We start from the raw sequence: 12,908 nt of genomic DNA on the forward strand, positions 1-12,908 counted from the left end.
CTACTACTCTGAGAGTATATGTTGCTGCTATTGCCGCTCATAGGGAGTCGGATGAGATCCCCCTAGGTAAATTGAGGTTAGTCTCAGCATTTATGCGTGGGGTTAGGCGCCTGAAACCAGTACGCTCCCCTGGAATTCCCTCTTGGGACCTGTCGGTCGTCCTGGAGGGCTTAACGGAAGCTCCCTTTGAGCCAGCTCCAGAGCGGATTCTGACTCTCAAGGTTACTCTTTTGTTAGCCTTGGCTTCTTTGAAGCGGGTGGGGGATTTACAAGCTCTTTCTGTTAGCAAGACTTGTATAGACTTCGCTCCTGGTCTTGTCAGGGTGACTTTGAGACCGAAACCGGGATATGTGCCCAAAGTATTGTCAACAGCATTCCGGTCTCAGGTTGTTAACCTTCACTCTTTCCATCCTCCTCCTTTTGTCTCTGAGGAGGACAAGAAGCTTAATTTGCTCTGCCCTGTCCGAGCATTGAAGTTATACGTGGATCGCTCTGGCGGTTGGAGAAAATCCAACCAGCTCTTGGTATGTTTTGGTGCTGGCCGCCGCGGGCTTGCCGCATCAAAGCAGAGAATTTCCCACTGGGTTACAGAGGCTATTTCACTGGCATATGAGGTGCGCGGTCTGCCTTCACCTCTTAGCATCAGGGCACATTCCACCAGAGGCGTGGCTTCCTCTCAAGCACTTTTTAGAGGTGCCCTCCTGGAAGACATTTGTGTAGCGGCAGGCTGGTCCTCTCCGCACACTTTTGTCAGATTCTATAGTTTGGATCTTGACATGACTCCAGGTTCCCAAGTTTTATCTGCTTGAACCAGTCGTGTGAGTTATCTGGTCTTTGTACTAGTTACGGCAGCGCTTAGCTTGGCGAGTTTGGTATTTCGTTCCCACTGCGTCCTAAGCTACGCAGCGTTGAGTAAACCTATGAAAGAGAACGTCTCTGGTTACTGGTGTAACCTATGTTCTCTGAATAGGGAACGAGACGCTGCGTTCGCTGCCAAGCTCCTTGCGCTGCCGAAAAGCTCCTTTTTCGGCAGAGAAATCTGAGGAGCAGATGGCGTGCGCGCACTAATATAATGTGACGACGCAAGAGCGTCGGGGCGGCGCCCGCGCCATCAGCCAATGAATTGGCGTGATTCTATAAGGGCTTCAGACAATCGGCACACCCAGAGGGCGTTCCCACTGCGTCCTAAGCTACGCAGTGTCTCGTTCCCTATTCAGAGAACATAGGTTACACCAGTAACCAGAGACGTTTTCTTTTCATGAGCTCCCTCTGTTGCTCTGGTTGAAAGGGTAACAGTCTAGTGAGACGGGAGAGATCGCTCAAACCTGATGAAATCATTGCGTTTATAATTTTGAGCAAAATAATCATTATCAGTTTAACTATTATGCAGCATAACGAAAGTGTTTTCATTGACTAAAACTAGACAAAAAAAAAGGACAATGTTGACTAAATATAAACTAAAAAGTACATTTGACAGAGGACTAAGACTAAATTAATAAATAGCTGACAAAATGAACACTAATACTAAAATTAGAGATGACATGATGGATGGATGGATGGATATACAAATTAATGTACAGACAGATAAATGTCATAAATATAATCATTACAATATCTCAGGCCCCTCAGCTGGGTCTAGTATAACTTCAACAGAATAATTGAATAACAAATCAACCAAGCTGTGCCAAGCAGTGAGGGAATGTGCCAAAGCAATGGAGGGAGGGACAAAGTAAAGAAAGAAAAAAAGTCACAGCATACGTGAGGTATTGTCGGGAGAGACATAAATAAACAGAGGCAAATCATGAACAGAGGCTCAGAATGAAGAGAGAGAGAGAGAGAGAGAGAGAGAGAGAGAGAGAGAGAGAGAGAGAGAGAGAGAGAGAGAGAGAGAGAGAGAGAGAGAGAGAGAGAGAGAGAGAGAGAGAGAGAGATCTTGGCTGTTTCAGTGCACATCAATCAGAGTGTGTGTCTGTGAGAGTAATTAGCTACCTGCCGACGGGCAGCCTCTCTCTAATTGTTCACTACTTTGCTGCAGCCTCTTTTTCCGGTTCTCCCTTCATCTCCCTCACTTTCATGTACCGTCTTCTAGTGTTAATGTGTGGGGTGTATATGTGTGTGTGTGTGTGTGTATTTTTGTGTGCATCTTGTGAAATGAGACTGCAAAAATGATGATTCTTCTGTGGGTGTGGGGATGGAAGAGAGAAAAAAACAGATAGAGAGAGAGAGAGAGAGAGAGAGTGACTAAAAAAAGGCAGTAAGGCAATCTGAGCTGAGGCTGTGTGTGAGAGAGAAAGAGAGGGAGGGAGGGGAAAATGGGGAGAAAGAGGCATGTAATCTGGGTGTGTAGTTAGAGATAGCCTCACTGACTTCACCCACAACACAACAGAAGGATTAGCCAAGAGTCGGCTAGAACATATCACACAAAAACACAGACATCCCACCACACAGAAAACACACACAGTAGAGGACTTGACGTAACAGGGCTTCTAATCCAGTGTTTACCAACCAGGTGTGCAAGTACCTCAGGGGGTACTTAGAAACATTTCGATTTTACTTGGTTAAACATGTCTTCGTCGCCTGGAAGTCACAGGTTCTCATTAAAATGTGCACTAATGGTGTTGTATTTGCTCGTGGGTGATATTTCATACTTGTTGAGCTCTGGCGCTTTTTTAAATTCCACCATTCAAAAAGTACAAATGACTTTACGTTAGTTAAATGTCCCATCAGGATTTCATTTTTAAATACACGTCCCTTTAGTGCGTTTACATAGAAAAGTAGAGCATTGGGATGGAAAAAACGCATTCTGCGTGAACAGCCCCTAATGTCTGTCATTAGGCAAGGCCACATTAATGCCCATCATGTTCTAATGAGTCTAATCTTTCAATCAGCGAATCCTGCCAAACCTGAGAGCAGCCTAGGGCTGCTCACTGACACAAACCCTGTACTACCCTATTGCACTTAAAAACACACTTAAATGTGCAATCAAATTAACATGCAAATTAACATGCATGTAGAAAAGAAAAGCTTAATGTGCTCTATGAAGAGAAATAAATATTGTTATGGGAAGCATTGCTCATGGCCAATTAAGGTAGTATATAATACAAACTTAACAACCTGTATAACATTGGCTGTGTTCCAATTTGTTCAGCTTCTTAACCTATGAGTGTTTGTTAGGGTTGGGAATCGTAAGAAATTTTTCGGTTCCGGTTCCGATTCCGGTTCCGCCAAACGATTACGGTTCCGGTTCCGGTTCCCATTCAATAAAAATTATTAAAACAACTAATACAAATAGTAGTACGGGGAAAATACACAATCCTTTTTGTGTTTTATTTCTGATACTTGTCAAATGAGTTTAACAGAATGGCAATGTCAACAATGCAACATATTATTTAGCAATAATTTTTTCTGAAGGAAAATAAAAAATATTGCATTCTCAAGGATAATTTGGGACCTCTCCTATATCTTATTGTATCTCCAGCAGTGGAATACCCTCTCAGAAGGAGTAGAATATGCTTGAACACACATGTAAGATCCAGACAGGTGAAACATAATATTTTTTAAATCGGTTTGAATGATTGATTCATAAAAACTTCACTTGTTTCCTTACTGGATTAAAGTGCTCTAGCAGTTAATAAACAGAAATGCATGCGTCTTGCGGAAGAACATTGTAGCCGGAGCTAGTTCTCTATGTTTATGTTTATGCACGCAGGCACTGGGCTACTCCGCAGCAGTGCCGAACCGACCAGTGTAAAGTAGTCCGAGTCTAAACGCTTATTACAGCCTTACCGTAGTGATTCAGGATAAGACAAAAACACGTTTTGAAAAAAGGCATTCATGATGTAATCGCTCATTATATACATTTTGTAAATTCTGAAGCGAATTTTTGTTATTTGAAGCGACTTTCAAAAGGTGATTAACTGTTTTGGTTGCTACAGTAGACATCAGTGTTTATTCTCGAACTATAAACTTTTATCTCAGTACTTCTGTGATCATTTGAATATTTTTAACACAGAAATATCGATACTGTGTTGTTGAAAAGACTGAAAGTAAAGCTAGCTGTTTCATGTAGAACTGCTCTCTCTGGGTCAGCGACAGCGCAAACAGATTTGAATGTCCCGGTGTGAAGTTTTTGTCATTTAGGAATAAGATCGCGTGGGTGTTTGAATCGAGATTGTTTAAAGATTAATGGTGCAGCTCTGTCTTTATTCTCTCTCTCTGTGTTGATATCTGACGCAAAAAAAAATGTAACTTGTTATACGAATAGTGCGAGGGACAGTGCATTCATTACAATTTTAATATTCATGTGGTGAGACGTCGCTATTAAAGGATAAGCTCCCAGCACTTCGTCCACACATCGCATCAGAACCGTTTTCGGAACCGAAACTCAGGAATTTCGCACGGTTCCGGTATTTTTGAAAAAAACACTTCTCGGTTCCCAACCCTAGTGTTTGTTTCCTGTAAGTGTGGATAGTCTGCCAGAGAGAGAGAATATGTGTATATATAACAAATTACAACACGTTTATCTAGCTCTAGCAGGTCTGTCCTGTTGATCCAATGCTTCTCCTTTCTGTTTTGATGTCCTCCACAGAGAAATATACAGAAAAGTTTGGTAAATTAATACTCTCATAGCAGTTTTCACTTCTCTTTTTGGCACTGAAAACACTGGGAGATTTTGAAAACAGCATCAAAACAACACATAGGATGCTTGTACACAACCTAAGTGAGAGAAGGACTGTAGCTGAAGGGTTTGGCCAGGACATACGTACAACAGAACACATGAAAAGCCCATCAAGGGCATTCTGGATGTAAACATGAAGTACAAGTCTCTTGGAGATGAACTTCACAATATAGGCTAAACATTTAGTCATTCTACATGAGCCATTTTCTCATAACAACTGAATTGAAATGTTCGTTAATACAGTTCACAGAATGCAGAAGTCTCTACTTAGAAAAGATAAACCCACTCACTATATATAGGGTCACTATAGCCCCTGATTCACCTGCAGCTACAATGAATGGTATGTCAGGGAAGGTTGAAAGAAAACACAAGTGCCCTTACCCTGCCATGACGATGAAAAAGTCCAGTCTGTTCCAAGTATCGCCAAGATAACAGCGATGGCCAAAGATCCCTAGAGCCACCATCTTCACCACCATCTCCAGTGCAAAGAAAATGTAGATAAATGCATCAAATGCCTAAAAGACAGAGAGAGATCAATAAAGACACTTGTATAACACAAAAAAATCTAGAGTATTGTGGCTTTGAGTCCTTATTTAGCTATCATTATAGTGTATTCCCAAAAGTTGACAAACACTGCATATATTTGTCCAATTAGATGCTCTCTAGAATGAGAATGTGCTTCCCCAATACCACCCATTTTTAATTTCAATTTGTAAATGAAATAAATTCTTAATGATAATGATAAAAAATAACAAATAATTATTTAAATAAAAAATTAAATAAATTTGCAAGCGGCAGACACAGAATCAACAAGCGGCAGACACAATGTGAGGATATATTGTTTCCACCAATTGTGATTCCTATTGTAAATGAGAGACGGCTAGTGCTTTTCAGGAGAGAGGAAACTCAGAAAGTCACTGTCTGACAAATAGAACGATATAGAGAGAATGATAGATAGAAAAAGAGAACAATAGATAGACAAAAAGACAGACAAGACAGGAGAACAGATTATATTAACTTATGCAACGATAGATTATGCACCCATGGACCGGAAATTAAGGAGCACCACAACTACAATGTGTACATATTAAAATATTTATTTTATTTAAAAACACCACGTTTTGTAGAGAAATGAAAATGGTTGTGATCCAATCATGATTTTTTTATGGCCAATTCCATTTTTTGGTTTTTAAAGCAAATTGGCCAATTCCGATACCGGCTGACGAAGTAAATTTATTTTTTGTTTATTTGCTCTATAACAGGCCAAACTTGCCTTAAAATAAGATGAATAAATAAAAACATCTGTAGTCTTTTGAAATTAGAGACAACTAGGGCTGCCCCTTAATGAAGGCTTAAGCCGGGTGCACACTGTGCGATTTTGGCTGCGATTTGGCCGTCTGAGACAAATTTAGCTAATCCAAAAAGATTCCTCTGATCCTAGGCTAAAATCTGAAGTCTTTGATCGTTAGTTTGACATGTTTACCGACAGCCGATTAATGACCGTTGCAATCAAATTTTTCCTCAGACGAAATTCTGGCAGTGTCAGAAGATTTGACTCACAGTCCTGCAGTGTGACTTCTCCTACGACGACCGTCAAATTGTCTTCGTTTTTCAAGACAAGCCATGACTAAAATTAACGTTAGAGATTTCTTTGTAGCCGCCATTTCAATCCCGCGTGTAATGCATCTCACTTTCACTGTACGTGTCATTGATTGATGATGTAAAACATGCGTCCGTTTTTAACGTGTCTTGACTGTCGTACAGTCTGACATTAATGACAACTGAGATCTTACAGTGTGACATGGCTTACAGCGATGATCATGTTCGTACAGTCTGACAAGCAACAATCGTAAAGGACTATTATAAATCAGTGTGCACCCGGCATTAGTCGAACAAAAATTAGTCAAAGAAAAAAAAAACACCTTGTGGCCGTGAGAGACAGATCATTAACAGTAATTACAGTATGTGCAGGAAGACATCGACCTCAAATATGGCTTATCATTTGAAACATGTAAGTAGTAGAAACTTGACATGGCTTCTTGCTCTAACGTTAACCTATATACAAATGTACACTATTATTAGGTGCATATCCAAGTGTTTGTGCGGAGTGTGGAAGCTGAAGTATAGAGCACTTGAATGACATGTAGGCGCCGGTGTGATCACTGGCATTTAACTTACATTACTCCGTCATTTTTGGTCTTACATCAAGACTAGCCCAATACGTCATTCGAAACTGACTCATTTTATTTGTGTGCACTTACAATAACTAAACGTTGTGCTTTTGTAAATAAACAAAACAATCAGGATGAGCTTTCTGCCGCCTTGAAATTTCTATTTTTAAATGAGCCGATTCAAATGGAAAACAAATATTCTCAGATTATGTTATGAAACGTGCAAATAGGTGCATGCACTATTGCGGAGATGACGAGGCAGCATCGTAAACTTCATCACTGCAGCCAAAAACACAGAAAACACTAGTTTATCTATAAATTATTAAAATGTTCAGACTTCAGACAGTCTCCTTGCTGTTTTTTCATGACACATTCATAATCATTACTTTAGCCGGTGGACTGTGGCAAGCTTTATGCGTGCGCTTGAGCACTGATTAGGCTATGTATAGGCAATTAAAGGCTCATTATTATGATTTGGCATATTAATATAGTCTACACATGCGATTAGTCGACTGATCGCTTAAATTAACGACTACTAGTCGACTAGAAAAATTTTAGTCGAGGGCACCACTAGAGACAACCACTGCATTTTAATCACGATCCAATGATAAGTTGTTTTATATTTAAATTAGATTGCATCATTTCAAGACAATTACAGAATGGTCTGACTTTAGCTGTGTGAAATTATGCAGCTAAAGTCAGACACACCTGTCTGACTTTATTATAACATTATAAGACACACCTGGACAAAACAAAAACAGACAGACTGAATGAAAATGCTAATTTTGCTCTAGGAAGGACATAGTGACCGAAATACTTAGCTATGTGTTGCACAGCAAAGTTTTTCTAAAACAATGTCTGACTGCCAATGAGAGCTAATGAGATCCTGAGAGAAGTCAAAAGCTGAATGAGCCTGAAACGAAAGGTCCCTCAAGAACCCTTGTGTAAATGAACAATTGATTATGAAGTCCAGTCAACTACCCAGCCTGTTCACTTCACCTGACCCTGGACGACCCACCCCAGATCTAATTTCCCAACCGACACTGAGATGACTGACGATCAGAGCAGATGATCGACTTGAAAGAAAGCGTTTCTTTCATAAACAATTGAGTCGCGCGAGTACACAGACTTTAATAGGGCTGTTAATTAGCTCCTTACAAACACTACGACGTGTGATTGTCGCTGTCAAAGCCCTGCTGCTTTCTCATTACGACACCACAGATAGATGGGATTTCAATGACTGATTACACAGACCAGTCAGGCCACAATCACCCTCATCAATGGCTTTCTCTCATTTAGTTTTTAAGTTCGACTCTGCGGGGACAATTATAGAGATGTGAGAAGTGTAATTTTCTTGCACACGTGTGCAGAAAAAAAGAATGTCTGTTACGTTGTGCTCTTAGTCACTTTGCATGTCCAGTTGCCAAGTAGAGCTGATACAGGTTTTGTTTCACACTACAGTGTGTGTATGTGTGATACAGGGAGGAGGCTATTGTACAGCGATGCCAATTTGGATGGCAGCCCGAACGAGAAACGGAGAGTTTGAAACCGACCGGTGCATGCGAGCACAAAACAGCACTGGTTTAAGATCCCCTGTGGGACCAGAGGACGCAAACATCCTGGCGCCAAGAGGATGCTTCCTCTAAAGCTACCTTCTTCCACACGCCATACATGACATATGGCTCTCTATACGAGTCCGTACACACACAGCAAGTAGGAGAGAGACAGACTCTCGTTCCTGCCCACACAGTTTTCATTTCAACCCCGTCTTTTTGTTTTGCAGTCAATCCAAAAAGCTAATGTGAGAAATATCGCATTGCAGACCTTCATTTGCATTTCTCTCTTCAAAACTCTTTTTACACAATAAAGGTACAGCTTTAAACAGCGAGAGCTCACTGAGGGAGTACTGTCAGCCATCTTGGCTGATAAAACATTGAGTCATGGTTCTCGCTCTATTTCAGCTGCACCTATGAGAAGGTAAAGCTGCTGTCTGATGCCTCTGGCCTGCCTTAACGTATGCAACTTCCACAGGTAAGCCAGAGATGTAAGGTAAGCCATCAGCACAGTCAGCATTATCTCTTAATTGGGCAATGCACTGTAGGAAGTTATTGAGAATTGCAATAAAACTCAAATTCAAATTGGTGGAAAGCCTAGTAATTAGGAGAAGATCTCGATAACTTTTCTTCTTTCAGACTAGAGGGCTATAAGATGACAGCGCTTTGTTTCATCCTTGTAAAAATATAGGGGATAGTTCACCCAAAAAAGAAAATTACTCATGTTTTTCAGCAGAAAGGATGACCATATTTGAAAAATGTCTCAGTGTTTTTATCTGTTTGGACCCCAATGACTTCCATTGTATGGCCAAAACATTCAAATATATTTTACAGATGAAAGAAAGTCATTCAGGTTTGGAATGACAAGAATGTGCATACATAATGAAAGAATATTTATTTTTTTGGGTGAACTATGCAGTAAGCTTTTGCATCAAATCAAATTGGTCTGTGCCTTGATTATTGTAAACATAAGGCTTATGAATACTGATGCAATATGTCTGAGGGTGTTGCACAAACAGAGGCTGTAGTGTAGACAGAAGTCAAAATCACCAACCTACAACCATCTCTATGATCCCTTCAAGAACAGGAGCAAATAAATGCATCTCATATTGATGTGTCGTGAGCCCTGTTTTATTTATAAGATAAAGGGAGTGTTTATATTGCATACATTGATAAGAAAATATGAATATATTTTGTCTGATATCTGAATATGAAAGTTATTTACTCCCTTTCATGTTGCTCAAAACCCATATGAGTGATTCTAATCTAATCATCGAGTCACTGAGTTGAACACAAAAGAGTCATTTAAAAATGACAGTTTTGTCAAATGGATCATACAAATTAATTGAAAACAACTGACTCAAATGGATTAGTTCTAGGGCTGCACGATTAATCGAACCAAAAATTGCGATCTCAATTCATACATAAATGCGATCTTCTTTCTAAATGATGGCGATTCACTTGCATGCATTTCCCTGTATTCAGATTACGCTGCATTCACGTGTTCACTTATTTACTTTACAACAATCCAAGATGCTATATCAGTCAAACTTATTGGTCACACTCACACAGTGTAAAACAAAACACTATTAATTCCCCAATCGGGCCAGAGACTAGCGAATGACTCAGTCAAAAATCCGGATCACTCTCCTCTCTCTTCCTCATTTACCGCGTTCCACTGTCACTCACGTCACGTGACATGTAACAAGAAAGCAGACTTGGGGCCCTATCATACACTCAACGCCAGGAGCGACGCAAGTGTCTTTAGCTAGTTTCAGCCCAACGCAGTTATCATTTTCACGTCCTGCTCCACGTTGTTTACATAGCAAATGCATTTGCGCCTATTTGTGCGGCAATGGCATGCTGGTCTGAAAACGAGGTGTGTTGGCACGTTGCTATTTTGAGGCATTTTAATAGCAATTTTGTTGCTATTTTCATAAACATTTTGTGTGTACATGTTTAAGCTGTGCAATGAAAGCCCCCCTCCCCCTACAAGGCAACAAAAAAGAAAAGAAAAAAGAATGACTGACTATTTTGTTCCATGGCATTTACAATACTGCCTTAGTAGGTTGCCAACAAGGTTTTGAAAAAGAGCTAGTTTGTGTGCAGGACTATATGTGTTCATACTGACCTGTAGAACCTGACAGCGCTCTGAGGTGCAGTCGATGTTCTCGCAGGGCTGGTACATTCCCAGAGTGACGCAGTTCAGCAGGATCACCATGATACTGATGCGCTCGAACCATGTGAGGAAGCATATGTTAAGGCTAATGTTTTTCAGCAGACACGTAAATGCAATAATACACAAAAATATACTTTTTCATTTTCTGAAGAAGGTGCTTACCTGTGGGAAAATTGCTACCAATATGCTATGTACAGAACTGTCAGAAATGTTGGAGTCAGTAATATATACGGTACATATTTTTTTAATGAATGTTTACTCAACAAAAACACATTATATTGATCAAAAGTGACAAATAAAATACATTTATAATGATTTAATTTTCAAATAAATGCTGTTCTTTTGAACTTTCTATTCATTAAAGAAAATGTATCATGATTTGCATAGAAGTATTAAGCAGCACAACTGTTTTAAAAAATGTTTTTGAGGAGCAAATCATCATATAGGCCTATGTCATAAAAAAATTTAAAACTGGAAGTACGTCTTTTAGTAGGGATGCGGCTCTTCCGGTTAGCTTTTTACAATGGCGGAGTCCGATAGATACCGCTGGACCAAGTGGCTAGAGCTATAACAACACTTGTACCCTATCCTCAGTTTTGATGTTTCCACTTGAGAGTTTTCATTTACCATCCGAACCACATCGTCATATGTGACTTCAGGCAGGTTGCGGAGAGATTTGCAGAGATTTGGTCCACGGCGTTGGACTATTTTCTTTAATCTTCTTTAAGCGCAACGGAGCAACTGTGTCTAAAGTGCTGGAAAAGAGAGAGTTAAAAGTTTCTGTCACAATATCGAGTTCTTCTAAGCTAGGATGCTGAGATGATGAAACTGATCAGGAAGATTATTAATAAAGCAATCTTTAGTGGCAGAAGTTATAGGTCTTCTGCCACTAAAGTTTACACAAAACTAGATAATGATCTGAGATGTCATCGCTCTGCTGCAGAATTTCAATAGAATCAACATTGATTCCATGTGATAATATTAGATCTAGAGTATGATTACGACAATGAGTAGGTCCTGACATGTGTTGTCTAACTTCAATAGAGTTAAGAATATCTTTAAATGCCAATCCCAATGCATCTTTTTCGTTATCTACATATTAAAATCACCAACAATTAGGACTTTATCTGCAGTCAGTACTAACTCTGATAGAAAGTCAGCAAATTCTTTGATAATATGTTATAGCTCTAGCCGTTCACCAGTAAGGTAAAAGTTTATATGGTAACAGCGAGTTGGACCAATCAGCAGACGTTGCTTCTACGCTTAGGATTGTGGGTAGTGTAGTTTTTTTTCTTCATACGATCGCGGATAAAACATGTTTTCCTTAAAACAAAGGTGATTTCATACGAACTTATAGCTTCTACAGGAGCAAACACCTTCGTTTCACAACCTCATAGCTCGTGGTCAGTCTACCTCGGATGGTTTAGACATTATGGCTGATAATCTAAATCCTTATAGAGAAATACTGTTGACCGGAAGTTCTGAATCCCTACTCCGCTTTCCGGAAGCAGGAAGTGTGACATAGGCATATTAGAATGATTTCTGAAGGATCATGTGACACTGAAGACTGGAGTAATGATACTGAAAATTCAGCTTGACCATCAACAGAAAAAATAAACAAACAAATATATTAAAATAGAAAAGTTAATTTAAACAAAGTTTACAATATTACTGTTTTTTAAAAATATCAAAAAATCCCAAACTTTTGAATGATAGTGTAGCAATGTAGTTTGCTGATTGCTAGCAGAATGCGTTCCATGCTGAAGTTTAATGTTGAGGGTTTCGGATTTATTTATGTGAGTATTTAATGTTTCCTATTCAAATTCAGGAACAAGATTAGTTTTACAGATATATGTTCCATTATTAGCGGTGTTTGGGGTTGATGCCTTAGCAAACACCACTAATAATGATAAATCTCAAAAGCAAATCTTGTTGTAAATATTCACCAATCATCATGAAACAACATAATATTGATTTTAGATGTATACAGGTGAAACTTGAAAAATGTATTTCAGTAATTCAACTTAAAAGGTGAAACTAATATATTATATAGACATGTAAAGTGAGATATTTCAAGCCTTTATTTGTTATAATTTTGATGATTATGGCTTACAGCTATGAAAACCTTTTCACAATATTCTAATTTTGAATTTGGGGTTTTCATAAGCTGTACAATGTAACATCAACAAATTAATAAACATTATAATCCATGAATTGGGCCACTCAATTAATACAACCTTCACAGTGAAAGCACAGAACATTGAAGCACATTGAAACCCCCTCCTCCCTCAGGCCTGTTAGCTGGAGTGAAATCTTCAGGCCTCTCC

At 39.4% G+C, this 12,908-nt stretch overlaps 1 protein-coding gene across 2 annotated transcripts in view; it reads right to left on the minus strand.

The window, feature by feature from the left end:
- The window catches only part of cacna1ia (calcium voltage-gated channel subunit alpha1 Ia), a 164,514-nt gene extending 153,807 nt beyond the window's left edge, over positions 1–10,707 (minus strand). The window contains exons 1-2 of one of the 2 annotated variants that reach the window (XM_056242614.1): positions 10,534–10,707; positions 5,060–5,193 (exon numbers count right to left, since the gene is read on the minus strand). In XM_056242614.1, the coding sequence (XP_056098589.1) occupies positions 5,060–5,193; positions 10,534–10,623 (224 nt within the window). In that variant the 5' untranslated portion in view covers positions 10,624–10,707. The remainder of the gene's footprint in view (positions 1–5,059; positions 5,194–10,533) is intronic. The other variant, XM_056242613.1, reaches the window with a different exon arrangement.
- Positions 10,708–12,908: the final 2,201 nt, after the last annotated feature.

Source organism: Rhinichthys klamathensis, unplaced genomic scaffold, assembly GCF_029890125.1.
Source record: "Rhinichthys klamathensis goyatoka isolate OS25496 unplaced genomic scaffold, OSU_Roscu_1.1 h1tg000733l_1, whole genome shotgun sequence".
In the NCBI taxonomy this organism is placed as follows: domain Eukaryota; kingdom Metazoa; phylum Chordata; class Actinopteri; order Cypriniformes; family Leuciscidae; genus Rhinichthys; species Rhinichthys klamathensis.